Source organism: Xylocopa sonorina, chromosome 5 (genome assembly GCF_050948175.1).
Source record: "Xylocopa sonorina isolate GNS202 chromosome 5, iyXylSono1_principal, whole genome shotgun sequence".
Classification (NCBI taxonomy): Eukaryota; Metazoa; Arthropoda; class Insecta; order Hymenoptera; family Apidae; genus Xylocopa; species Xylocopa sonorina.
Window position 1 is genome coordinate 13060246 of NC_135197.1, and position 27115 is coordinate 13087360.

The window sequence follows — 27115 nt, forward strand, 5'->3', positions numbered from 1 at the left end:
GTTCGCAGACGTTCTGTTTACCAACGTTTACTCGCCTGGTTGAACGTATCGTAGCTTGACGTACGCACGTATGCACACTTAGCGTTCTTGTTTCGAGAGTCTATGATTAGAAAAAGAAAAAAAAAAGAAAAAAGTTGATGGAAACTCTGATGCTCGACTTGGCGAGATAAAGTAAAATCATCGAGAGTACGCGGAACACGAATAACGTCAACGAGTAATAATGTTACTATTTGGCACGTCTCCTCGTTATCAAGGCTTCGATCACTCGCGAACGTGGGGTCGGGAAAAAGAGTTTCCGTCAAAGTTTCGATATAAAATCGAGGTTCCCTTGTAATATCCCCGTCGCAGAGTCAGTTACTATTTTCTCTTTTTCTTTCTCTTTTTTTTTTTTTCTTTAGGCACATTAAGACCATAGGTTAATCGACGATTAGTCTCAAGATATCGTAACAAAAACAGTCTTTGAGTGTGAGAGAGTGTGTTACGGCCTGTTACGCTTTAATCGCGAACAGCCCTCCTTCTGCTAGACCCAATACTGATTTCTTCTTAGCAGGGGGTTGTTGGTCCTCTGTGCGGTGGCCGATTGACAAGGTAGATCGGATGTGTCGAAGCTGCTCCATTCGTCCCCATCCGCGACACCGTACGGATACTTCGCCGAGACGTCCACTTCGGATCCTGTGATACTCTCCAGAGGGCTCAGAGGTATCACCTTGCATTGAGGTAGCGTCGACGTCATCGTCGGTAGAACAGGTAAGGGCGTGCTGGCCGCTACGCTGTTGTGATCGTTACCGTAGCGTTTCACGTGAGGCGTCACGGGCATTAAGTGATCCGGAGGTCTTGGCAACGGCATTACACCCACCGCCGGGGTTGGTTCCGGTTTTTCTTCTTCCGCGTGTTTGTATCTGTTATGCCTGCACCTGATGGTCACGATCACAACCACGCCAAGTAAAAATACACCGAGTAGCATTCCTAGAATTAGCAAATAATCGTTGCTCATGTTTGGCGCGATCGCCATTTCACCCTCGTGGCCGACAGGGTCCATTGGGCCGCCTAGCGTGATATTGTACTCGTCGATGTCCAGTTTCACGCGGAACTCAAACTCGCCCACTGCTGGCTGGAAGATCGAGGCTGCCAGGACGAACGTAAAACTGTCCAACACTCCCTCGTACTCCATCGAGGGTATTTTCCTGCAAACCATGTAAATCACACCCGACATCACCTCCTGATGCGAGAATTTGGTCACCTCTTTCTCCCGGGTTCCTCGTTTCTCACCGGACGACGAAGAACTTCTGATTATCCTCTTTATTTTACCGAACTTTGGCTTCTTGAGGACCGTGTATATAGGATTACTGCTCGTCAGCTTCGCCAATGGTGTAGCGTCCAAATATTGCAACGTTATTCTGGTCTTCTCTCCTGCCAGGGCGATCATGGGGTTCGTGATCATCAGAGGCACCACTTTGATCTCGATCTTTATATGCTTCTGCTCGAACCCGCCTAAGCGTGCCGTCAACTCGAGGCTGTCGTTCGACACGGTCATGTCCGTTTGCATGAACATCACGCTCTTCGACAGTAAGTCTGTTTGCTTGAAGCTAGCCGCTGCTCCGTCCCGTACGTATAACACTCCGTATTTCGGAGTAGTCGTTATTTCATAAATAACTAGGTCTTGTCGCGCGTTAGTATCGAGTTTTACGTTGCTCTCCGCGATCAGAGCTACATTCGAGCCTTGTTGCAGATTCACCGGGCCTGGAACGGTGACGTTCAATCTGATGGGTAAAACGTAAACGTTGAACACCGTGTACGTCGGATTGAAGCGTCCATCCCATACTCTGAAGTAGAAAGTGGCAGCCTGAAGCGGTCCGTTGTGCTCGTACACCAGTCGATTCGAATCAACGTCGTGCTGCGTGAATTTGTTCACCTGGCGTACTTCCGAGATATTCTCGTTGAAAGGCAGAAGCAATAAACGGCCATAGGTCGGTCCGGATATCACGTCGTACACTATTTCCTCCGGCGGAGTGTCCGGATCGTTGGTAAGTAGATTCTCTCTGGTTATCGTCTGATTTTGATTTTGAACGACCGTGATGGACGGCGCGTTTGTAATTAGCTTAAACGGTTCGTCGTTTACGGGCTCGATAATCACCGGGATGCTGGTGTTGCATAAAAGTATGTGGCCGGGTGTCAAGTAAAGTGAGAAATCGATGTGATCTTCCAAAGTGTCCGAATGATCGTGGTAGTAAGCGATCTTTCCACCTTCGATTTGGGGTTGGGAGAACGTGGTCACATTTAAATCCGGCAGGATCATTACGTGACCGTGACTGGGCTGACTAACCAGTCTGGAGAGCACCACTGGACTCTCGATTCCAGCGTGAGTCTGTAGAAACGAGACGATCCCGCTGATGTTCATGACGACTTGAGCGGAACCACCCTCCTCGACCCTTACGTTCTTCACAGAAATGTATCTGTCCAATCCACCGCTGGAGACGGAAATATCTATTTGAAACACCTGCAATAGAAAATACGACGAAGTTAAAAAAAAGCACTTCGCTTGCCAGAGTGTTCGTGTCTTTTATGGAGTTTTAAGATCGGTGTCTCGCCTGATTGGTTAAGGATTCCGCGAAGTGTGCTTCCACGTCGAACGTAAACGAATCATTGGCAGTCAGGTCCATAAACTGTTTGGTGTGCTCGTAAAACACTTTACTGCTATTGATATCCTTCTGCGTGAACCGCTCGACGTTTAACCACGCGCCTTCGCTTGTCTCCATAATGATTCTACCAAGATGCGGTCCATTCCGCACCGTGTACTTTATCATTCTAGTTTCGTCCGAGCATTTCGTCAAAAGTAATTTGCTCGATATCATTTTTCTGGTCAAGGGAAAGACGTTCAGCGCGGCGTTCTGTTCAATGGTTAATCGAACTGGCTTCGTGGTTACCAGTGCTGTGTAAGAGTCTGTGGTGTGCACCCCGTCGTACAACACGAAATTGAACTCGGCATCCGATCCATCTGAAATACCAAATTTTTTAAAACACTACTCATTATATTTTATTCTCGTACGTGTGAAACTTACTCGTATGTGTGAAAATGACGTTCGATTGGTCGATCTGTTCCTGCGTAAAACTGTAGATGTCCACTTCCGGGGATGATCTCAACGAGATTAATCCGTTTCGAACTCCGGTGATGTTGAACGTTATTTCATGCGGCGTAGTATCGTTGTCAACAGCCGCCAAACTATCGGGCGTAATCGCGATCGAACCACCTTGCCAAACGTTCAATTTAGTCCTGTTAACAAGCACAGGCACCTCGTCGTTGACGGGTTGCACCGTCACCCAGACGTCGAACGGTTCGCTGGTTTTGTCTCCAGCGACAAGCACCATCGTGAAGAAATCCTTGGACGATTCGTCGCCGTTATGCTTGTACAATATTATCCCGCCTGCGAGATGTTTCTGCGAGAACTTCTTCACCTGAGAATTTTTCGTCGACTCGAGAATCATACCGTGCCTCGGCTTTTCCGTGACTCGATAGTCGGTTACTTTACCGGAATAATAAGGTGTCAGCACGGAGAAGCTTGTTTCATCGAGGACGGTACTCTTACCCTCGACCACGCTAAGGCCCTTTGCTTCAACGTACAATTTCTCCGGGACGATCACAAAGTTCACGCACAAGTCGCGCAGCCACGTGATTCCATTTGTTACGTCGATGACGAATTTGTCATTGGTTTGATTCATCACGGACTGCACGTAGAACACGCGGCCCTCGTTTATCATGCTCTGATCGAAGGAACTGACGGCATTGCCGATGTAATCCTCTCGCGTCTCGTCGCTGTGCTCGTCCTGGATTTGCAGTTCCAGGTATCCATTCTGCGGCCACTTTTTCAGGTAATAAACAATTTCCGAGCTTGATATCTTAGGGTGCATGATTTCGAGGCTCTTCCTGCTCAACAGAATACTGGTAGCCTCCTCCACGAACACAGTCTTGTTGTTTTGAATGATCAACGGCTGCCAATAGCTTTCCGGGTAGATTTTAATCGAGAACACACCTTCCGTTTCTGCACCCCTTGTCGACACTTTGAATTTGAAATCATCCTTAGCCAGAGATCCTCCGAGATGTTTGTACAACACTATACCGTAACGCAGATTCTCTTCGCTGAAGATGTTTGTCTCTTTCCCGTGCTTCAACAGCACCCCGTGCTTCGGTTTCTCCAGCACAGTGTACTTCACGTCCTTGTCAGACGTGTACACGTTCGTTTCGATGTCCAGTTCGCTCGCTCGCAGGGCGACCGATCGATTGAACTGAACCACGGATCCGTTGCTTTCTTTTAGCCTCACGTAAGGAGGACTGGCTTGAATTTCGAGGACGCCTGCTGTATAAAAGTGACCATCGGTTACGCCAAACTCGAACTTTCCGTGATCCTCACCCTGGTGCTTGAACAATATCTGACCGTCGTCGATATCTTGCTGGCTGAACTCGTGTACCTGCGTGGCGGGGTTGGTCACCCTGTATATACCATTCTTCTGAGTGTCCCTCCTGGTGTAAATCAGCTCGCTAGGCTTGGTGTCGACGTCTCTATCCACGTAGGCGAGGTCCTTGTTCGTGAGTAACCTCTCGCCCTTCGATACCACGTGGAAAACCCTGTCGACCACCCGTTCCGGGGCGTTATCGTTCTTCATGGTCACTTCGACGCGAAACAGGCCCACGTACATGAAATCCACCGCGTCCGAGGCGATCGCGACGTATTGGAACGAGTCTTCCCTCGTCTCCGAGTCGTCGTGAACGTAGTAGACCCTTTGCGAAGAGAGTTCCTCGGATGTGAAGTAGGAGGTGTTGTTACGTGAGTGAAATTTGGAGTTGTTCGTGACCGTTATCCAACCGTGACGAGGTTCCGTCGTTAGGTTGTACGTTAATGATCTAACTCCGTAATCCCTCGGATTTGTTCGGACGATTCTTACGGGCACCCTCGAGCCCTCGTCGACCCTCAATGTTTCCACGCTATCCAACGGTTTCATGTTCTTGCTGAGGTAATGCCTGAACTTCAAGATCGAGTGGAGATCGATACACTGCGGGGCGCTAACTTTGAAAGCGAACTCGTCCAGAATAGTGGAATAGGCCCTCTTGAACAGCCGGTATTTCAATTTGCCAGCGTCGACGTCCTCCTGCGTGAACGTGTCCCCGATTGTCAGCCGACGACTCGAGAGGAACAGATTGCCGTACCTTGGTCCCGCGGTCACGGTGAACGCGATCTTATTAGACGCGGTTATCAACGGATTAGTCTGGTACCTCAAGTTCTGCCCGGTCACGATCACCTCTGCCACATTGGTGAAATTAATGGGCACCCTCCTTGTTTCTTTCAACTCGAGATCGATGAAGGTGATCCGGAAATCGTAGGTGTGCTGCACCCTCACCTCTCTGACGCTCGCCTGGAACTTGAACTCGTCCTGATTCGGGCTACCCTCGTTGTGGAGGTACCGAATCGCGTGCTGTTCGACGTCGCGGCTGGTGAAATGGTCCACGTTCATCCAGCTGCTCGAGACGTCCTTCAGCTTTTGAATCGTGCCAAATTGTGGCTGGGATACGATTTCGTATCGTATGTCGATGGTGTTATCGTCGGAGTTGGTGGTGAAAGACAGGTTCGCCGGTGTTAGATATGAATAAGACCGATGCACCACCACTAGCCCAGTATTGTGCGACAATTTGATTTCCAACGGGTGCGCCGCCACTCTTAAACTCGCCGGCTGGCTGCTCTCTATCCCGTCGCTCACCTGAAGATCGAGCTTCGCGTTCGGCTTCGCTGAAAAAAGGTCATCGAACCGAGCTGTTGAATCGTTGATAAACCGGCTGCGAATAGACAGCAATTAAACGGCAATAATGTTTGTCCGCGCAGTGAATATCGATGAAAGTGTTACCATTCCCGCGGTGCACGTATGCAATTAATCCTTGCATTAATTCAGCCTGGGTAAACGTGTCGATGGGTCGCGACGGATAAGTCACCCTTTCCACGTAGCCAGCATCCGCGTCGGTACGTAAGACCGTGTAAACCAACATGTCTGACGGCGTGTCGGCATCGATCGCCCAGATTAATTCTTTTGTCAAAATTTTCCTCGTGCCCTGCGATACAACGAGATACAATCGTATAAGTATAACGTGTCACACTGATCGCCTTTCGCGGTTCCGTTCGAGCATTACCAATCGATCCTGCCGATATTCTGCGAAATATCACTGAATGGCCGATGGCAACGTGGATTCGATTAAAATAAGAGCCGGCAAGTTCGGTTTAATTTAGCTGGGAATTATGATATTCAGATTTTTAGCTGAACTTCGTTAGTGGTTCCGAGTACGCGCGAGAGTCGATTTTTACGGCGAACGAAATTATTTCATTTAAGAAGATTGTAGCTCTAAGTGGTTAATTAAGGACAACGGCCAGAGCGACTTAAATCGATTTCGTTACGTCTCGGCTGCCGCCACGTTCGTCCAGAGATACGAACGCTACGAACAGGCCGGAAATTTTTCGATTCCCCCGTTAATTGATTATCGCAGGACCTCGTGGAAATTGCGTTGGTCGATGGTAAAAAGAAAAAGGAAAGAGTATTTGCGCCTTACTTGAGCGAGACGTAGCACTTTCGCGGTCAATATTTCGAGCAATGGCGGATCATTAACGGGTGTAACGTTGACGTGAAGCGGAAACCTAAGTCGTCCTTGGAGGTAGCCTGGCAACGTGTAACCAGCCCCTGCCACCAGTGTCACTTCCAGGATCATACTGTCCTCTGTGGTTTCGCTGCCGTCGTGCATATATTGTATCTGCCAAGGAATTGGATCGTAATGTACCATGTGGTGAACAATGTTTCTGAAACTTATGAATATGTATGGGTGCGCCATCGTTGAAGGTGTGCGACGCTTTAACGGGACGTCGTAGGACGTCTTTTGCATTTATCGAGCACGATGACTCCCGCGGAATTAAAAGAGAATATCGCCGGTAGATTCGACGTTAACGAGACATTTATTTCGTCTTATTTCATGATTTATTCAGAACGGGAACGTGTTCTTAACGTGAAATTTCCAATCTACCACGGTTAACCGCGACGGTATTCTTAACGAACCAATAAACTTCCTTAATATTTCGGAACTTGTACCATCGGGCTGACTCATAGTTTTTAAAATTAAATTTTCCTAAAGACTTCGTCGTTTTATATTCGCTCCTCCGCGCGAATCATTGCGGCCAGTGAATCCGTCGTCTGGTCATAGTTGAAATTAATTTAAAGCGGTTGGAGCGAGCTTGTAAATCGACGATTAGCATACCGAATTTTTCGTTCTCCCTTTCTTTCCTCCTCTTTCTCTCAACTTGCAAGGTTTCCGATCAAATTTCAGCGTAATTGTTTGAAAAACCTCGAGGAAAAGACGGTAATCCCTCGAGAAGGGGCGGTTTGACGTTTAATGGGCGAGCGCTGTCCTGGCTTGACGTTAAACCCCGAAAAAACCTTTAATGAGCGGCGGTGGTGTTTATAAATAGACCAGCGTTGCTGGATAAATCGAGTGTAAGTAGAAGAGGAACAGACAACCGAGAGTTCTGACGACACGAACACGTTCTACGCGGCCCCCCACGGTTCTAAAGTTAGTCCATGTGCCACGGGACTATCTATAGCTCCTGGCCCTATGACGAACTGGAAGAAAACACGATTTTCCATCTCTTTCTTTTCCGTCCATCGAATTTATCGGCTACTCGTCGCTACTGTTGTCGTCCATCGATGTGTATCGATTATTCGGTGCCGCGATATTTCTTCGATATTGGAGGAATATCTGTTGGACGGTTGCAGAGGGATATTACCTTATCTCGATTAACGTCCTCGAGAGTGAACGAATGCTTGGTTCTGGACGTTAAGAGATCCAGATCCAGGGTTCCGTGGGCGGGCGATGCTACCAGGGTGAAGATAACACCGTCCTCTTCTACCCCATATTTAGCGATGTCCAGCACCATGGCAATGTTATCGCTCGTCACCGGTACGCGTTCACCCTCGGATACCAGCAGTGGACTCACCGACAGTATCTCCAAGTTCACGGGTAAATTTGCCTTCGAATAAACCTACGGAATTCGAAATCAGGGATCCTTGTATTAACGCTCGACTAGCGCATACGTGATAAATAATCGATGCGAGTTACACGCGCGCTGGAACGCGTCGAACTTGCGCGTGCAACTTGTAAAGAAAAATAGCTCTGAATGAGGGGACTAGTTTACCTGGTAATCCTCGTCGTAGCTCGGTTTCACGCACAACGATTGATTGCAATCGCACTTGAACGAGCTGACGCCCAGTTGCGAGCAACGCACCCCGGAAACGCATGGATCGGTCTCGATACAGGGGAATCCCCAAACGCAGCCGACCACGATACCTTGGCTGATCTTGACGTCCGGCAGCCCGAGTTCCTTGTTGTCCAGCAGCATGTTTCGCAGGCAACCCTTGTAGCTGACGTCGCCGGATTTTAGGCCCTTGTTCAACGCCCTGGCGCGTTTGTTCAGCTCCGTGCCTCCTATGTATAGGGTGTCGGCCAGATCGAGGTAACGATTACCACCGGACGGCAGCGTGATCGTTTTTTCCTGACGGTCGACCGCGATCCCGATTCCGCTTGGATTGAAATCAACGACCACCCGATGCCATTTGCCGTCCGCCACCGGTGTCCCATGTATCAACTCGGTCGGTCCGTTCCCTTTGTTCATCAGAAGGCGAATTTTACCCTCGAACAACTCGATTCCGAGGTAATCGGCGTAGGACGATTGCCCGGTGTTGTAGAGGAGCAGCCCGCTCTCGTTCCCGGTTTTCAACTCGAACTCCCATCTGTAAAAGGTAGAGGGAAACGGGGGTGGTGGAACCGGTCGAATTCTGGGCGCGACCGATTCGACCGATTCCTACCCTTCTACTTGGAGGTCGTAATGTTCGGATAAGGAAGGCGAAAGGAAGTTGTTCGTCGAGCTCATCGAAGATGCTACGACGTCGGATAGTAACGCAGCCAGGATATCGGAGAATAATGTTAAAACTCCGATAACAATGTTGCCTGGTCTATTCAGGATCGAGTTAGAATTTCACAGTTGACTCGTTCGGGGGGGGGGGCCGCGACTACCGTCTCTAAATGGACTTGCTAAACCGTTAAGGGAACGCCGGGCGAAATTTCCAGTTTCTTAACTGTTCCACTGGAATTACCCGGCCGTTTGCATCTTTTATCGTTAACGGAAGTTCGCCTGTTTCGCGCGAAACGCGGTTACAAATTGATTTATACCGGCGGGAACGTATTTAACCGGTACTCGAATATGCTACGTTAAAAGAGAAAAAAAAAAAAAAAATTGATAAATTACCAGCCGGTGGGCGTACGCTAAACGGATCCCGGTTTTGCTATTGATTTACGATAAGCTGGGCGCGGAAGGAATCGTATTAACGTTTCAATTGTGAATGTTTCAGGGACAGCCGTCTGCCGGAACGGAACGCGGAATGGATAATGAGCGACTTGGGAATCCCTTCCGTTCGCCGATTTTTCGTTATAAAATCGTTTCGCCGAGGGAACTCGTGTTTCCCGTGGCGTGGCGTAATTAAACGGGACGCTCGGGGCGTAAATGCGGCAAAAAACAGGACGGGAAGAAGCAACGCGCGCGCGGTTCTGCGGAATTGATGCCCGCCCCGTTCGAAGTTTCACGCGATAGAGGCCCGGTGAAAAGTGTTCGCCGTTCGATGTAATCGCGATTAACGTCTTGTTTACGCGATCGCGTGCGAACTTGGTGCCGGGGGTGTTTAAGGACTGGAGCCCGTCTAAACGACACCAGTGCTTTCGTTTCCGACGGGATGTTTGCCGTGGACGGTGCGCCGGTGTTCATCAGCCGTCGGGGGACGTCCAATGATGTTCGACGTTAAGGTACAATGGACGAACGCGAAGGGAACAGGATTGCCGGCATTGTTTCGATACCGCCGCCGCGATACGCAACAGGTACCGTGTAACTACGTTTATTCTACTGCGAAGTGAACGCGTCGAATTAAGAACCGCGGCGAGCACGGTTTCAATTTGCGAGGACAAAAACTTTCGGGCGCGCGGTTTTTTTCGCACCGCGCGAGGATGCCGCGAGGATAGGGGGCGAAGGATCCGCGAAATCGCCGCTCGATTCCTCCTCCGGGGAATAGGATTTTTGTTTCCGTGGTACCAACAGAGCTGCACAGCAGCCGCGTCCATGCTTGTTGGCCGGCAGAGATAATTCGATTATTCGCGTTCCAATTATCGCGTACAAGATTTTTGCGGTGTTCACGTTTTAAAGGTAATCCGTGATATTCGATATCAGTACCTCGCGTTTCTGCGGTGAATTCATGCAGAGTGTTGCCGATTAAATATTAAGCTGCGGGAAATGGGAGGAAATTCTGGTTCGATTCGTCGCTCGGATACCTCGCTTTATTTCAGCCTGACGGCGACCTGAACGTCTTATAAATTACGCGTGCGGATAAATTTATTGTCAAACGGTACGGATCGATGCTCGAGAGCGCCGGTGCGTCTTTCAATATTTATTCGATACCACGATTCAGATGACACTTCACGGGCACGGTTCCTCGACGGCATTAATTTCGCAAACATCGTTTTCCATTTGCTACGGATAAAGGGGGTGAAAGAGGCTCGCCATTGTGATTCGTCGAACCGATCGCGAATGCCTTGTCCCCGTAAGTCTTTGTTATTCTGAAAAGTGGGATCAAAGTGCTCTCCCCCGAGTACGCGACAGAGAGATCGTTGTAACTATTAGCGACGTCTTCGTCCTGACAGGATTGCGGTTTTTGTTTGCGGAGCTTGTCGAGATGCTCTAACGACGTTCCCACGAGATTTCGCCGTTGGAAGTAGTACAGGCACTCGGTCGAAGGTGTGCGGTGACGTTAAACAACTGCCTTGACCGATATCTCGTACGAAATAGGAAAGGATACGTTCTGTAAAGTATGCAGCTAACTACACAACCTCGACGTTGCTTTCGTATCCTTCTCTCTGCCCCTTTATAACGTTCTACGGTTCCCATACACCTGTTAAGACCCAAACGAATTTACCGAGTTCGCAAAATTGATGCGAAATTTGCTAAGCAAAATCCTTGCGTGGAAATTGAATCGCCTTTATCCGTTTCGCTGTCTCTTTTTCGCGTCGGTAAACTGATTATCCGATTATTAATCCTTTGCCAGGGTCGAGCCACGGCGCCAAAGCAACGGTAACTAATGCACGCCGGACAGTTTTGATAAACGCGCGATACATCACGCGCTGGCATTAAAATTGACTTGGAAACTAGATTTCATATTTACCCGTAGCTTTAAACAGGCACGCATCAAATATTGTCGTTAGCGGTGTATCCATAGCGGTTCGGTCGTCTATCGACAATTTCTGAAACCGCTAATAACAGCTGTTTGGTCAGCGAAGTGTCAAGCGCGAGGCTTGTCCGGTGATAATTTCGTTAGGTCGATTCGTTTCCCATTGGCAGAATCGAACGCGCGGTACGCGCGTGGCTCCGTCCGAATTAGCGGAGGCGTACGCGGGGATCGCGATATTTTATTTACGATCGCGCGATACAGCTAGCCGTGTTCCCTGTTAGCCAGCGGAAAGTAAGATCGACGAGCAATTAAACGGCGCAAATTACGTTCCTGCGCGCTCCAGTTTAGCTTGAATATCAATTAACTCGGTTACCTACGAACGGCTCAAGGACATTTCCGAGCGGGTCAGCTCTAGCAAGGTGCTCGCCCGTAGGTATAATTTACGGGATGAAAAGACGGTTCAGCTACGTACCTCGAGCCCGAGCGTGGAATGGGCCTTGGAATCGCCGTGAACGCGCCATCCTCCACGAAACTGACTTCCGTGTTCCTCGTAGCCTCGAATTCCGGCGAACAGCCCCAGCTAACGGCCGTGGCCTCCGACTGGCCTTTCCTCGACTTGGCGTATTCAATTACCCTCGCGCCGTTGTAGATTATTTCGGCCATACAGCCGCGCAAGTAGTCCGTGTGCCCTGCGAGTAGAAAAAAGAATTGGAGAAAATTATTATCGCCTCGTTCACAACGGGTAAGAATTCATCGCGAGGCTCCAGGTCGAGGCATCGATACGACACGCTATTGCTGGATCTCGTCGCTTGATTCGATTGAAAGGAATTCCGTAGATTCGCCTGTAATCCGCGAGGGACAATACCGTAAACGATATTACTCAAGTGGTTAGAGTCGCGCGGCACTCGAACCAGCGTTCGCAATTTCCTTTGAACGAACTGTTCGCGCCGAAGCAAATAACGAAGCGCAGGCGGATATTAAACTCGATAGCCAGACGATTCTTATAGTCTCGCGAAACGCCGGGGATACGCGATGGCACACTTTGGCACCGGTTCGCGTGGTATCATTTAGCGGGAGAGGTCTTCATGAAAGAGTGGTGTAATGAAAGCGTCAGTTGCAAACCGCATCGGGGTTGATGGCCGGATAATCTCAGTTTCGCTGGCTGCCAGCGAACGAACTAGGCTATCGAATCCACCTACTCTTCTCTCTATGCATCCGGCCGAATATAATTCGCGAAGATAATAGCCAGGCGAGTCTGTTAATTCATTAGGCAAGCCGCGATACGAGTTGTAGATATTTTCGGGGCCGGCAGGAATTTATTCACCGACAAGGGAGAGCCGCGTCGCGCGTTCGAACCACCCTGATTGGGTTTCCATGTCGTCGCGTCAGCCTGGATGATGGTTGCGTGGCTGGATGCGAGACGTTGGGTTGGTCGCACCTGCAGGAAGGTACCATAACGGAAAACCGTAGGCATGTTTACGGACAGAGGGCCGTGATGACATTTTCCGGTGGGATGAACGGTATATATAAACCTGGGAAATAAACCGAATCGTTCATTCCGCAAACCTTGCCGCAGTTACCATTCTACGTGATCCTCCCTCGTGCACCGCGATTATATTAATTGGAGAAGTTTCGAGGACGGTTTTTCCTACGGGTGACTGAAGATACCGCGGATAACCGCTAAAGGGACCGAGGTCCCTGGTAAATGTCCTCTTCGCGAGAACTTCTGTGTGCCACGGGTGCTTGGTAACCGCTGGTGGACAATTTAAGGGGCGATTCTGAACGTCCGAATGATCGAAGGGAGACGACCGCGTCGATTATTCGCCTAAGATCGAGTCGTACTTCTTTTTCTAGTCGCGATTCATCAATTTTCATGTTCGAATCATTTGTTAAGCTTCCCACGAACGATCGTCGTATATCCGTGTACGTCGCTCCTCGAGAACGAAGGACTTTTGCTTTATTTCCGTGATTCGTAACTCGCGGTGATATCAATTATCGAAGAAGGACGGCGGAAGAGGTAATTCTGTTGCGTCGCTCGAGGAAGATAACAGCGACGTAGAGGATGGGCACGATGATACGTAGCGTACGATGTGTTCTCTCGTGCGTTATATTGCGATTTTTCGTCGTTTCGAAGACAGTAATATCGGGGACGTTTCGGGGGGGTTGGATGGGAAACGATTCGCGGCGTTCTCGCGACCGTGAAACGGAGCCATAAAATAAATAATTTCCTGTGTCGCCACGTTCAAGACTGTTCAATTTATTTGGACGTAACCGTGATCGAATGTTCCGCAATAGAACATTGACACCGACATCTCGGTATATACTTTTATTGATTTCCCCGTATTCGATGTACGGTGTATGTATGTACGCGCGTCTAGTGGGGAGTATTCTCTATACTTTCACACAGCCGCGGGAACGGCATTCGATAAGCGAAATTCATGCCGAGGATTTCATCCTGCGCGATACGCGTATGCTGTGAAAAAGTTTTAATCAAAGATTACCCACCTCTACGATCGCGTTTCCCGATAGAATTGGTTAAAAAAAAAAAAAGATAAACAAGAACGCGCGTTTAACGTATATCCCTGGTGCGCTCGCTTTTCCTCGCGCGTTTATTACAAAGCGCATAAACGAACGGAATTAGAACAACGATCACTGGAACCGACGATATTAATAGGAGGGAACGTGAAATGAATTTCATGGGGATGCAATCTGTTAGAATTATTCAACGCTGAAAGATTTAAGATGCACAGATGCGACTCGTCCAATTTTTCCTTCCTCCAGTCGGTGCACGGGAGCGGCGTGGCGGCATCCACATCTTGAAATAAGATTAACACCTCATGCGGGTTTCATACATATTTCAGTGAGATGAATGAAAAATGAATAAGTAAGCCATCGCGATCCCGCAAGTTTACGCAGACTGTCCCGCGGCCTCGTCGCTCGTTTCACCGACTTGGAAGGATCGCCGGAGACCCTTATTAACATCCCGCACGGACGCGCGAACTCTGTGCACGAAAAACGGTCGGATCCTTGAGGAGAGCCGGCGGAGTAGATGGTCTGTCCGCTTCTTTATTCTCTGTCTCGTGGGCTTTGACGGGGGGGTCCGCGGGGCCGGCGGGAATTAATAAGAGGTTCTGGAGGGGCCAGGCAGCGGGTACGGCTGTGTCGTACCATAGGGTACAAATGAATTGTCATGAATATGTAAATTGAATTTCGAGCTGGTCGTCGGGCGTTGCGCGAGATGCTCGAGAGGATAACGGGGTAGCTTGTAACGGACGTCGCTGGAACACTCTCCGTTTGTACTGATCGTATTCAATTTTGCGACGCGTCACACATCGGACGCCCCTCGATGAATTTTCCCTTTTTAAACCAACAACTATCCATCGTTTCTCATCCATGGGCGAAATGATTGCTATTTCGACGCTGCTCGTAGCCGGTACGTACGCGCAGTGGCCCGTTACGTACTCGCTCATCTCGTAAAACAACTGTAATCACACGTGCTTTCATACGACCCGCGAAAGTGGCCGCGGGAGACACGCCGTTGGGCAGAGGGTCGACTGCGAGCTCGGAACCAGGATGGAACGCGCTCGGAACAGAACGAAATCCTGTTCCGGATTCGCGATTCGTAATATGTTTCCCACTTGAATCGGTTCTCACGGGGGATAATCTTGTCGGGCGGGGTGGTAATGATTCCCCATGCGCTACACCCATATCAGTGAAAGGAGTGGCTTTTCATCGTTGAAACCGGCCGATTCCTCGACCAGCTACACACCGTACATCCGATTTGCGAATTTCACGGTTACGATTAACGGGCCGTGCGATCCTGGATGGGCCCCGTTACCGATTCCACATCGTCGGGAAAGGAGATCGATGATCGTACCGTCGACGGTTAGATATCAGGTTTAGAGAGGACAACCGGTGTCGCGAAGCGGCACTAGCGGAATATTCTCCACGCTAATCTTGCTCAATGACCGTTGCTGATGGACCGCGTCAATGATGGATCGTCTAAGTCCCCCATGACGCGCGCTAAATAATATTTCACCGGATCGATGTCCAAAGACATAGACTGACCGTGCCACGCGTGATCCAAGTCGGATCACTATTATTTCTTACTCTTAATTCCGCTCTTCTTGAAATATCGCCGTCATTCCGAGATAAGCAAAATGTATAGAGCCAAGTGGATTTCGCGTAAAAGATTCACGATTTCGAGTGGGAGATTACATGGTGGAAACGTCTGACTGGAGAAAGAGTGGGAAAGAGTTTAAGAATACTCTCGTATTTCTTTTCTTAAATGGGATGCTTTATCTTTTTACCCTCGGGTTTAACTACGTGTAACAACCGTTCGAGGACACTCGGAGGCACTCGAACGCGTTAAAAAAAAAAGGGAACGAAAACGAGGAACTCGTGCCGTACGACGTTTCCTCGGGTGTGGAGCAATTTTTCGGGTGTGAAACGTCCGCCGTTTATTTTAAACAAAACACCGCCGCCGTTCCGACGATTAGTCCCCTGTGACTCATCCTCTCTATTCTTCTCGTTCTTCCACCCGTCTGTTCTTTTAATTTACGCATTAAAACGATTTCACCGGACAATCGCGACGTTAGCCAGCGGCTAACTGGATAGACTCGCGTGGAAATAGTTCTCGCAAATTCGATTCCGCCGCGGGAAATAATAAACCGAAGCCGTTGGCTTCTCCGGACGCCACCGAATCACGGCCCGCCCGTTGTTTCTATTGTACGGCGAGAAAATCCCTGCGATAGAGCGGCCGCTTCGCCGCAACGAACGCAAAACGAATATCCCGAACCTGGACCAGTTGTACAGGGTGCCTGTGATCACGTAACGCGCGTCCCTCCTCCGGTTCCCGTGTAATCCGTTCGCTGTTTGCGAAAATACGAATTTTTTACGTCCACGGTACTTGAATTCGGAGATTCGCCGTACGGTCTGGTTCCACTCGGACGCATTGATTAAACATTTCCCTTTATGTCATTTTTCTATTTCAATTGGAGCTGTGTCGAGTTCTCGCCGTCGATGGGAGGGTGAAAATCCATCGAACGAAAATCGCTGTCGGTGGCAGCCTCGTGAACGACGCCCTGTAAATTTCGACGCCAACGGGGGAGTAAGTCGATGGTACTCTCTCTCTCTCTCTCTCTACGCTCGTTCGAATGAAACGGAGGGAAAGAAATTTATATGGCGGAAGCACTAAGGCGGTCAGGTTGTCCTCTATTCAAATAAAGGTAATCGTGGTAAAGAAACGAAAGCTGGTAGAAAGTGCAGGGAAATGAGAGAACGCGTAGCCGAAGCAGGGTATTAGAAAAATTTGTATCAACTCTCATGACATTAATAACGCGTTTATTTTCGCGTAATGTTGCCGGGTGGATTGAATTGTCGCGCTTAAAGGAAGATCGATTCGCCTTGCTCGGTTGCTCGTAAAGTTTCGTCAAAATCGATGCGTAGTAGTTCGTGCCCGTTCCCTTGTTAGCAGCCAGGCGTCGTAAGAGAGTGCAGTCACGTGGCGGGGCGATTTATCCGGGTGAGTCAAGCTTGCCGGTGCGACTTACCTAGAAATAGCTCGTTGAAGTCACCCTGTCCCCCGATGAAGACGCCGTAGTGTATGTTTAGTTCGAAGAAACGCCCCGGTAGAAGAGATCTGGTCGTGTGTATCACGTCGATCTGTAGCGTGATGTTCGCCTCCCGTCTGGTCAGGTTCACCTCGTGCCAGCTCAGGTCGTTCAACGTCAGACCGCGGGCACTGGCCATCTCGCTCTCACCTGCTCCCAAATTAATGTGAACCTGCGAAAATAAACGGGGGAAAATCGGTCGTGCGGTGTTTAGAATTCGCCACTCGATCGAGCACCGACTAAATGCGAGTTAGCGTTGCAAGTTTCGCCTCGAAGATAATTACTCGATCGACGAATTTACATGGTTATTAATGCGATATCGGTAATTTAGATTCTCGATCGTAGCGTCTAATGACTTGGAAGGCTCGTATATCGCGTATAATGCTATTTTGGCCTGTGACGACGCCATTATGCGTACACTGGCTGGTTTAAAGTTCGATAATTATCAATCTTCGAGTAACGCGGAGTCGGATAAGGCGGTAAAAGATTCTCGAGCGTTACGAAATTGCGGTATGCGCTTTATTTACGATGGAACGTGGCCGTGAAAAGATCGAGGCCTTTTCCGTCTATCTCCAGGCAAGTGATATTTTCTGAAATTTCCCCGGCAAACTCCGGTCTAAGAGAAACCCTGACGATCCGACGTCTCATTTTTCATCGTTCTTCTACCGGGCATTATATCTTCGGCTCATGCATGCGGTGTGTAAAAGGGCGCTCCTGAAACGCATTAAATATTGATCTCCTTCAGATTGTCATCGATTGCTCGTTTATCAGACGGTCCCTTTGACTAGATCGAGGGTAATCGGATTTTTTAAAACCTCTCAGGGTGCATTCGAGAAGGCTGCATGGAACACGTCGCGTCTTCGACGAAATAATTCATAAAGACTACCAACGGACAAACGTATAATGCTTTCCTCCACTTAGGAACGCCTGAGTAAAGCGTTTCCGTAGTCTGACTTTTAGGAGAATTGAAACAAAAATTAACATCCAAGCGAGGCAACGTTTCGCTCGTTTAAAGATCGTTGGAGGCGCCGCAGTTGGCGAAAAGAAGAGAGCTGCCACGATAATCCAGCTACCGTTAAAAAGAAGCAGTATGACGTAGTAGCCGGTGCATCTCATTAATCCGAAGCCAGATCCTTTCGCGCGAGTCTCCTCTGCGACACCGCAAACGGCCGGGGATTACCTGAAATCCTGCCCTTATTTCCTTTTTCCCTACCCCTTTACTTCGCCGCGTTGCAGGTCGGCATTATAAGGCAGAGTCAGGTTCGAGTAATGCATTATCGAGTTAGGAAGGTGGTACACGAGGCGCTTTAGCGAGAGGCGAAGCGGCAGTCCCTGATAAAGAGTCTTTAATCGCGACCTAAATCGACCGACCGAGACTTATAGCGATGTCTTCGTGTACCTTCCATCCCTCTACGAGCCCGGCTGATCTTGTACAGGGGTGCGGAGGGGGCTGGCCGAACCACCGAGACGGCTAAGGTAGAGTCGTATCTTAATGAAAAGTCGATCGTTCGCCGAGACGGCTCGAAATTACGAGGTAGCGCCGCGCGATTGGCATCGAGGCCGCCTCGAATCGGTCTCCCCCCGTTCGGGGGATCGATTCCGTAATAAAGGCGTGAGCTTTTGCGAGTTGCAAGTTCAGCCTGGTGGTAGCGCGATGTCCGATGACTATGCAGAACCCCCATTAATATGTATAAGCGCGAGAGACACGACACTTCGCCGTGTGTAAACGCGAATCTGTACGTTCGACGAAGGTCGAAGGGGCCACGCCGCGCCCGGTGGTACATTATCGATGCGCCGTCGGTTGATTGGAAAGTGAACAATGACAAATATTCGTCTGCTCGATTACAATGAAGGGAAAGAGATCATTACCCTCATTTTTGTCTCGTTCTCCTCGCGACACGGATACCAAACCGAATGACTCCGCTCGTCGATTGACACGCGAACGCGTCTGATCGGAACCGCCATATTGGCGCGGTCTCGATCGAATTCATAAATATTTTTTCACCCACAGACGAAGAGGGACGCGTTATAATGCGCGACAAAATAAACTTTCACGCGGATTGAACGGATTGAACGAACCGGACGCGGGTAATATTCCCAATCGAATCGGGCCGCGCAATCGCTCGGGCCGATCGATATTTCCCGTCTACGTCCGCGAGGCTGGTGGCCTTCGAATCGCGGAATAATCGCGTTGATGGGAAAGGTTTCGAGCGGACGGAACCCGTGGGCGAGAGAGAATCGAGACGCGAGACCGAAGACGACTCGATTGCACTTTTTGCACCGCTCGTTTATCCTCCTCTCATCCGCCTTAACGATCTTCTTAACAAATTTAATTAAGCTCAGACACCAGCCACCCGTCTTCTCACGGGCCGGCCTGTGGGCTTTAGCCCTTCGTGGAATTAGATTCGCGCAGCAGCTCTCGCGCTGGATCTTCACGATTCACCGAGGAACGGCATTTCCTTTGCAGTCTAATGCACTTAGGCGGTGTTTTAACGCTACCGCGATACTGGATTACTCCAGCTGCCTGCTCGTCTCAAGGTTACGCTAGAAGAAACTCAGTTCGACGTTTAAATTCCACCGATAGTCATTAATCGGTGGTTCGGTGATTATACAGATTTCCGTGAGATTCGAGAGGACGGAGAAAGGCGACTGGTTTCCCGACTTTCCAGATTTTTATCCGATTCAGATCAATCAGTTCTCGCAATCTTATTCCATCCAACTTTATTACGATTCACCAAGGGCCACCGCCTTCTTCGTTCGGTACCAAATGAACCGCAGTCGCTTGGGTGTCGCGGCAATTAAAGCGAGAATTCCCAGGCAGACGTGTGCAAAGGAGTCTTTCCTTCGCATCGTTTCAGTCGATTAGACAGTCGGAGACTCTCGATCGTTCTTCGATGATTAGCTGATCAAGCATCGTTATTCGAACGATCTTGATCGAAGCCTCGTCAGAGGCTGTACTCGGTCTCGCGGTATCTTCGATCGCGCCCTCCGCGTATCTGTTCACGTTCGAACGCGTCGACAAACGATACGAAACGGCGGTGGATCTCCGCTAATCGCGTTAATAGAAATTAATGCCGGCGCACCCCTCTAGAGCGTTCGATCAAAAAGCTCCGCGTCAACGGTTCAAAGGCAACGGAACCCCATCCCCCTAAAGAATATTCATGCTCTCAGGCTGCGGCGAGATAACAATAACGGGTGACTGGGCGATTAATGGCGAATTCCCGGTGAATGTTTCACTGGCTCGCGTTCATTCCTACTTACCGAGCGTTCGTTGTCCCATGAACGCGCCCGTTCTATATAATACATTCGAATTAAGCGTAACGAGCGCCGGTAGATAGACGCGTCAGTTGCCTTGTCCTATTAATCGTTATGAAGTTCCACGCGCCACACCGTTCCCGTTACTCTCCTTTCACAGCTCCCGCGGACGTGATTCTTCTCACGGAATCGTAATTTGTAACCGGGGCCGAACGACGATTATTACCTAAGAGTAAAGCGGCCCTTCTGGGATTCCGCGTCCCAGGCGCGTCGTTATTCTTCGTAATGCAAACCGGGTACTAGCTGGCTGGAGCCGTTTAATTCCGCGGCAACGAGTATTCGTTTCGGTCTGGCGTCGCTGGCGATCGTTAATAACAGTGCCGGTTAAATGCGCGCACCGAGGAGGACCCGCGCGGCACTGAGAACTTGTGCCATCCTGGCCCGCCGTTCGATCGACACTTTTTTTCGACCCTCCGTGGAAACGGGTCGGAGGGCAAGAACTGAATCGTCGCCAGACCGGGGCCGAGGACGGCGATATTGAAATCAATCCGGAGGTATGTGCACGCTCGCAGACATTGCCTGCGAGCATGTGTTCGCCTCTAAGATTTGTGGATACCCGAGGTTCGCTACGCGGACTTCTGCGCGCTGTTCGCCGACCGATTTCTTGCAACGGTACGCCGAAGACAAGTGAACGCTGTTCGAAGCCAATGCGTGCATATTGTCCGTGGACAATGTATAGGGTGATTCGCGGTCTTCCTTGGATTCTTTCGAACGATCACGAGTGCAGGCTAAATAAGGCGAGAATCGAACAGTTCGATGGGAACGTAGCGCTATTTGCTTTCTTCGCGCGATCGCGAAGAACGGGGGTGGGTGGAGGCTCGTTAAAAATTTAAACTCGATCGAGCTTCGGAAACGATCGGTCATTTTTCACAGCTGTTCGCTAGTCGAAGGCTTCGGTTCCCGCGATGGTCACAGCGAAATAAGTTACGATGTTTTATTTCACGCAACGAGCGCACGAAAGTTAAATTTGAACGCGTAGCGTTTAATTCAATTAAAAGTACCGGCTGGCCCGGGCGCCGTATTTTTGAGACGCGCGACGAAAATTGCTTGTCACGAAATATCGATCGTCAGTTCGCGTAATGCCCTGCTCGTTCGTTTCACCTGTCATAAAGCAATTGTTTCGATGTGCGTAGCCCGACCGACAGACCATTAAAGGCAATAAGATCGAAAGATTTAAGCCGGATAAAAAGTGTCGCGGCAGATACGTATCGCGGTCGTTTACTTTATCGCACAATAACCGTAGTTTACACAGCGAGCTCATTATTAGCTCAACGCTTCGCGACGCGGATCGTTGATTTACGAGTGAGCTGAACGCCAGCCCCGGAATTGGTTTAAACAAAATCAGAACGTCGCTGTTAAATTCCCCCGGATGTACTTGACGATCGCTTTTGTTTCAAATAAGCAACACGTAGAGCGGGCAGAAGAATCGCCCCTTTGTCTCCTCCCTCGCCTGATGAATTTTATTTTCCCGTGGAAAATGAAACGCGTGCATCCACCTCGTTCCCGGCTTTCCCCCCTTTTTTTCTCCCCGTCGCCGCCGTTCGCGTTCCTCGCAAACAGCCGTGTACATAAATAAGATGCTTTTGCTCGTGGAGTTTTAATGGCTCGAATAAAACAACGTAACGACGTGACGTTGTTAAAATCAAGACACGGTTTTTATCGAAGTTATAAAACCGGCCGGTGGGACGGCGTTGTTTGCCGCGTGCGCGAAAATTCTCCATCCTTTACCCCTCTTTTTACGGCGCCCATGGTCGCGTGCTTTAACCCGACCGCTCGTTTTTCTCCTTTCTCCCTATGTATCAAAGCGAGCCTAATTTCTTAGCAAGGACAGCTCGGCTGTGGAGAGGCGCGTGGAAGAAGAGAAAGGGTGGAGATGGCAGGGGCCGCAGTGTCGCGGTGCACGGTAGCACGTGCGGTTGGTTAGCGACCAACGACCACGGAACCCCAAACAGAAAGCCTATTAATAGAGGTAAGCATTGAGGGCAAACGAACCTTCAATCTGCCGGCTTCGAGTTTGATCAGGCAGTAATCCGTCTTGCCAGCGGCCAATAGCAGCATAGCGTCCGCGAGATGAGTTCGGAACCGGAAGCTGATGTCGGTCGCACCCTTGGCTTCTTGGACCGGAAGATGAATGTAGCTCGCCCCGTAAAATGACACTGTAATAAATTCAAACAATTTATTGTTACTGGACGTCGAACCGTTGACGGGCGATCCAGGATAAAACACAGAAGCGAGTATAGGGGAATTTAAAGATGAACGACGGGAAATCGTCGCTTACTTTTTTTCACGGCAGTTAAACGTCCAATATTAATCGCCTGTTTCTATATTTAATTGTTTAGCGACGAGATTGTTCATTGCTCGCGCGTCACTTGACATTGCGAACGTTCGAAAACGATTTAATTGCTCGAAATTCAATCAAATTTAATTTGGCGATCGGTTTTATTTACTCTCGCTATATATTTTAACATGCCATACATGCTGTCCTTTCTCTCTGCTAATGCGTCGCGCGGTGCACGCGCTCCTGTAATCTGTGATATAAAAATTGTTGATGTAACGTGCTTAAAGCTCTTGGCGAATGATTTTCACGTCCAGTCAGGGAAGACGGATGCCTACGGACAGGAACGATTTCCACGTATCTCATAAAGTTTGCAAGCTCGTCGCCTTGTTTATCCGTCAGGGGAGTTTAAACGGTAGCTTTTACTCAGGCTCGCGTATACTTTTATATAATTTACCGCTTTTAACGAGGGCAACGTATGCACGCTTATCAATCATTTCCCGATCGACTGTGAATTGCGAAAGCCCAGGGAATTACCAAGGGAATACTGGCTCGAGAAAATATCTGTCGGTATTTACAGTCGGTCAGTATCTCGTCAAGATCGAATATATATATATACATAGAGGGAGTATTTAACGAAATATAAAGAAAAGAGAATAGCGAGTAAAAAGGATGAAGAAAGTGAGATGGAATAAAAAAAAAAAGAGAAGGCACAGAAGACGATTGAAAAGCTTGGCAAGACCGATGAATGAGCGACTTCAACTCCTTTAAACGACCGTTGAAGATCTTGCATCTAGCTGTGTACCGAGAAATCGGACATCCGCGCGGGCGCAGAACTTGGAAAGGGTTTATTTCCCAGCGGCGGCTTGTAAATGATCTAAGAAAAGTGTTCGAGTACGTAGAATAGCCGCACGAGTCATTAAATACAAGGTATCCTCCTCTTTTTCTCATCCCGCCGGCTCGTTCACTCATTTTTCTTTTCCCCGGCCGCTTCGCCCTCGTACGTGTGGAACAACCGTGGGACGACGAACAGAAACGTTGAAACGTTGTCCGCGCGAATCGATTTCCGAGTCGATTCGAAACGTGTACCCTTTGCGGATAGGGAACGCGGTTCACCCGTTCCCAGCGTTATTCGGTTTGTATTACAGTGTAAATTGTAATATTTGTGCAGGAGGGTATTCACGTACGGTCCGAGGCCGATCGTAGATTGGTTAGAATCCCGGGGAGTATTTGCCGATAATAGCTGACGATTCTATCGCGCGGCTGGTACACCAAGACCTCATAGATTTCCCCCTTTTTCCGCTGGCGATCCATTATTCTCGCGGTCCCGTGTTTATCTATACAAATCGCGGCCGAGAAATAACGGGGTCGAGGTTCTTATCCAATTACAAGCAGATTTTCTGCTATCGGAAATGTTCATCGGTCGCTAATTACCGAGATAATAGGGCACAGAAATGGCCGAATCGGTGGTGGCTTCGGGGCAGCGTTCCTCGAACCATCGGGCCGAGGTGCTCTGACCGATAAACGCTCTTCTTAACGACCTGACGTCACACGTTTCGCGGAACTATGTTGACTTTCACCCTTTCGCTCCTCCTCCTCTCACTTCCCCTCTCATCTGTTAAATAACCCCCGTGTATATCTGGAATGTAGTAAAACGTTCAACGACCTGGACGCGCGACGTTTTCCTTTCGCGCGAGAGTAATCCAGCGTTGAATCCGTGCGCTGGATGAGACCAGACGAGAGGAGGAGATATGCGAAACGTCTTCGAGATGCATCCCGTTGTTGGGATTGAATTCGTTCGGTTCGACGCACCTGTCGCGTCTCCGTTGAAATGTAGCGGACTCGGGAACCGAGCGTACAGCAGGAGATGTACAAAGGGGCGGGCAGATTAGCCAGATATACGAGAGAATGATCACGCCGATATCGTGATTCCGATTTGCCTCGTTGACAGATTTCACTTTTCAATGGATCGCGCGAAACGAGGTGGATTAAGACGGCCCCGGCCGGTTTCACCGGCGCATCGATTCGATTATGCTCGAATCGGCGCGCGAAATATCCGCGTCCGATAGAGATTTTGGCTTTTCGCTGCGGTGATCAACCCGTTAAGCCTGCGGCCGCGTTTAATTAACAAAATCTATAGATACGCGCTTTTACCGGTGGCCGGTTGAATTTCGTAAAAAAGGACCTACAGTTCCGCGTGCGTGTATCATTAATTTGCAAAGCCGGAATGACGGATTAGAGAAATAGAACGGCGAGATAAATGCCGGGAATTGATTATACCCATTCCTGTTGCTATTGCCAATTCCATCACGGTGTGCCACGGCGAGATCTACCGCGCGGATTCTCATCGACGTACGTCCATTACAGAGACGCGTAACCGCGAATCAAATACGTCAAATGCATGTAGTATTAATAACCGATGAAATTCGTTTTTCAACTCTATCGCTAGATAAAATAGAGGGTAATTGTTTTCGAAGCTCCAGCCGAAACTTTCATCCCGTATAATTCGATCGTCGGCGTTCGATATATCCGTTAAACGATGGATTAGCCGGCTAAATGAAAAACTGATTACACCGCGTCGGTCGATAGGTAAACCTCGTCTCAATCCTCTCTGCCCCTCTCTGCCCCTCGTTTTCTTTTTTCGACGCGCCGGAATTTGATGTTCGATCGAAGTCACGAACCGATCGAACGAAGCGTAATTTACGTAAAACTGATAACTCTCCCAGGTGGTGCCGGTTATAAGCAAATTCAATACGCACCATACGCTCCCCAGGGACATTTTAGATGGATAACTTTTCGAGCCCCACGATCGGCTGGTCCTCGGGGTTGCGGTGATCGGCACGCTTGCCGCCTGAATTTTAATTGACCTTGTATCGACGCATCGATCATCGAACGGAGTGACGGACACCGTAGAGCTAGGTTTCATTTTTTTACGCGGCCAATCAAGCTCTTGTCGAGACGGAAAATCGCGATTCAACCGCTTACCAGCTTGGTTCCCTTCTCTTTTACTCTTTAATCGTTAAAGGGGAACCTCCGCGAAGAGACAGCCGTCCAATTTCCTGTGCGACCGATTTATAAATGGTCGCGTGTCCCTCCGTTTCTATACAACGGATCGTTAAATCGGGAACGATCGGGAGTCGAAACGGAAAGACTGTTTCGCGAAGAGTAAATGAACGCGAGATCGCGAACGCGGACTCGCGAGGTATATTGCCGCAATTACGGATGATCGAAAACGTATCTGGCCGTGTCATGTTCTCGTATCGCGTCTACAGTGGAGTAGCAATCTCCCGTGAACGCAACGAATCGTGTCTCGTATTACAACATTAATCCTCTACGGTTCAATTTATTCTCGTTGTCCCCCGTTGGACGAGCGAACGCTAATTTCGTAATTAACCTTTTCATATTCGCTACTTTGTTTACTTCAACGTGGAGTCGCGGCCGATATACATCGCCTTTAGTCCCGCTGATTGATGAGACTAATTAAAAACGGCCAGATTCCGCGCCCAACCCTCTCCGCCGTTATTGTTAATTCACTTCTTCCTCGATAGGTCCACCACGGCCGCGATTACTGAATTATCGTTAAAATGAACATTTTCTCAAGCGATACGGAGCTCGATAACTGTTACGGAAAGTAATTCACCTCTCTCTGGGAGTTCATCGTTTCAATCGCGCTTAAAGCTTTCCGAGCAATTTTTACTTCCCCTTCCCCCGTCCCGGTTCACATTTTTCTTTCTCCTTTCAAACATCCCATTAAAAAAAAATGCTAAGAGAGAACCCAGAGCGCGCGCACTTGTAGCGCCGTTGGCAGTTTCTATTGGCCGCTGGATCGTCGTTGAAAAGATCGACGGAAGCGTCGCCGATTCCGTTTGAGAAATGGGAGCGTTGAATCGAGCAGTTGCGAAACGGTCAACGGTCGCGTCTCCGCGTTTACGATCCGCGCGGATTTTGTGGGTTATTAAAAAGCAGCCCGGTAGATCACAGTGGCATCGGAAAATGGGGCCAAAGGATCGCCGTTACCAACAACTACATTCGTGACGGACACTCGTTCCGTTTACCATAAAAGTTAATCCCTATTGGTGTCCGTTCGGCTTTCCGTCGCGCGGCCGTGAATTTACGTCCGCGCGACAGCAACCGCCAGCGTTTCTTTCGTCACCGTCCAAGGGACGCCTATACGTTACCTTTTTCATCCGTTTGGCAGTAACCCAAAAGGGAGGCCGTTACTGCTAAGAACATTAGCGGCCCCATGTCGTTGAGAAACATTAGGCTTCTTCCTGGACGTCTTCCTTTTATCTTCTCCCTCCGTTCCTTCGCTCCTTCCAGCTGGAATCACCACGTTCCACGACGTTCCTCGCTCCGTCTGCGATCGCGACGCGACGGGGTGGGAAAAGGGGGAAAAGAACGAGAAAGTTCGCGCGCACGCGGGAGCGAGACCCCGGGAAAAACGGCCCAATAGGGGATGTCGCCACTTAAGGGATATCGACTCCGCGTGACGGGAATTACGAAACGCGATTTAGAAGCCGGTTAAAGGAGCCGAGCGTACGTTTCCCATCCATTTCACGGTGTGTCGTTCGTCACGCACGGCACGGGTTGACGACGGGTACGGCCCTCGAATCCGTGTGGCTGC

The 27115-nt window shown here is 49.4% G+C and overlaps 1 protein-coding gene across 1 annotated transcript; it reads right to left on the reverse strand.

Annotated features, from left to right (window-relative positions):
• Positions 1-367: 367 nt before the first annotated feature.
• Positions 368-26835, reverse strand: Kon (chondroitin sulfate proteoglycan 4-like protein). Its single transcript, XM_076896044.1, has 11 exons — positions 26670-26835; positions 22209-22372; positions 16842-17073; positions 11762-11978; positions 8217-8811; positions 7809-8063; positions 6587-6784; positions 5893-6094; positions 3060-5777; positions 2589-2995; positions 368-2497 (listed from the first exon to the last, which is right to left on the reverse strand). The coding sequence occupies exons 1-11, from the start codon at positions 26749-26751 to the stop codon at positions 521-523; spliced, it is 7047 nt and encodes a 2348-aa protein (XP_076752159.1). The 5' UTR covers positions 26752-26835; the 3' UTR covers positions 368-520.
• Between the last annotated feature and the right edge of the window lie 280 nt (positions 26836-27115).

Coding starts and splice junctions, on each gene's coding strand:
- Kon (XM_076896044.1), bottom strand. CDS start 26,751: ATGTTTCTCAACGACATGGGGCCGCTAATGTTCTTAGCAGTAACGGCC. Junction 22,373..26,669: donor CTGCCAAACGGATGAAAAAG/GTAACGTATAGG, acceptor AATTTATTACAG/TGTCATTTTACGGGGCGAGC. Junction 2,498..2,588: donor CGGAATCCTTAACCAATCAG/GCGAGACACCGA, acceptor TTTCTATTGCAG/GTGTTTCAAATAGATATTTC.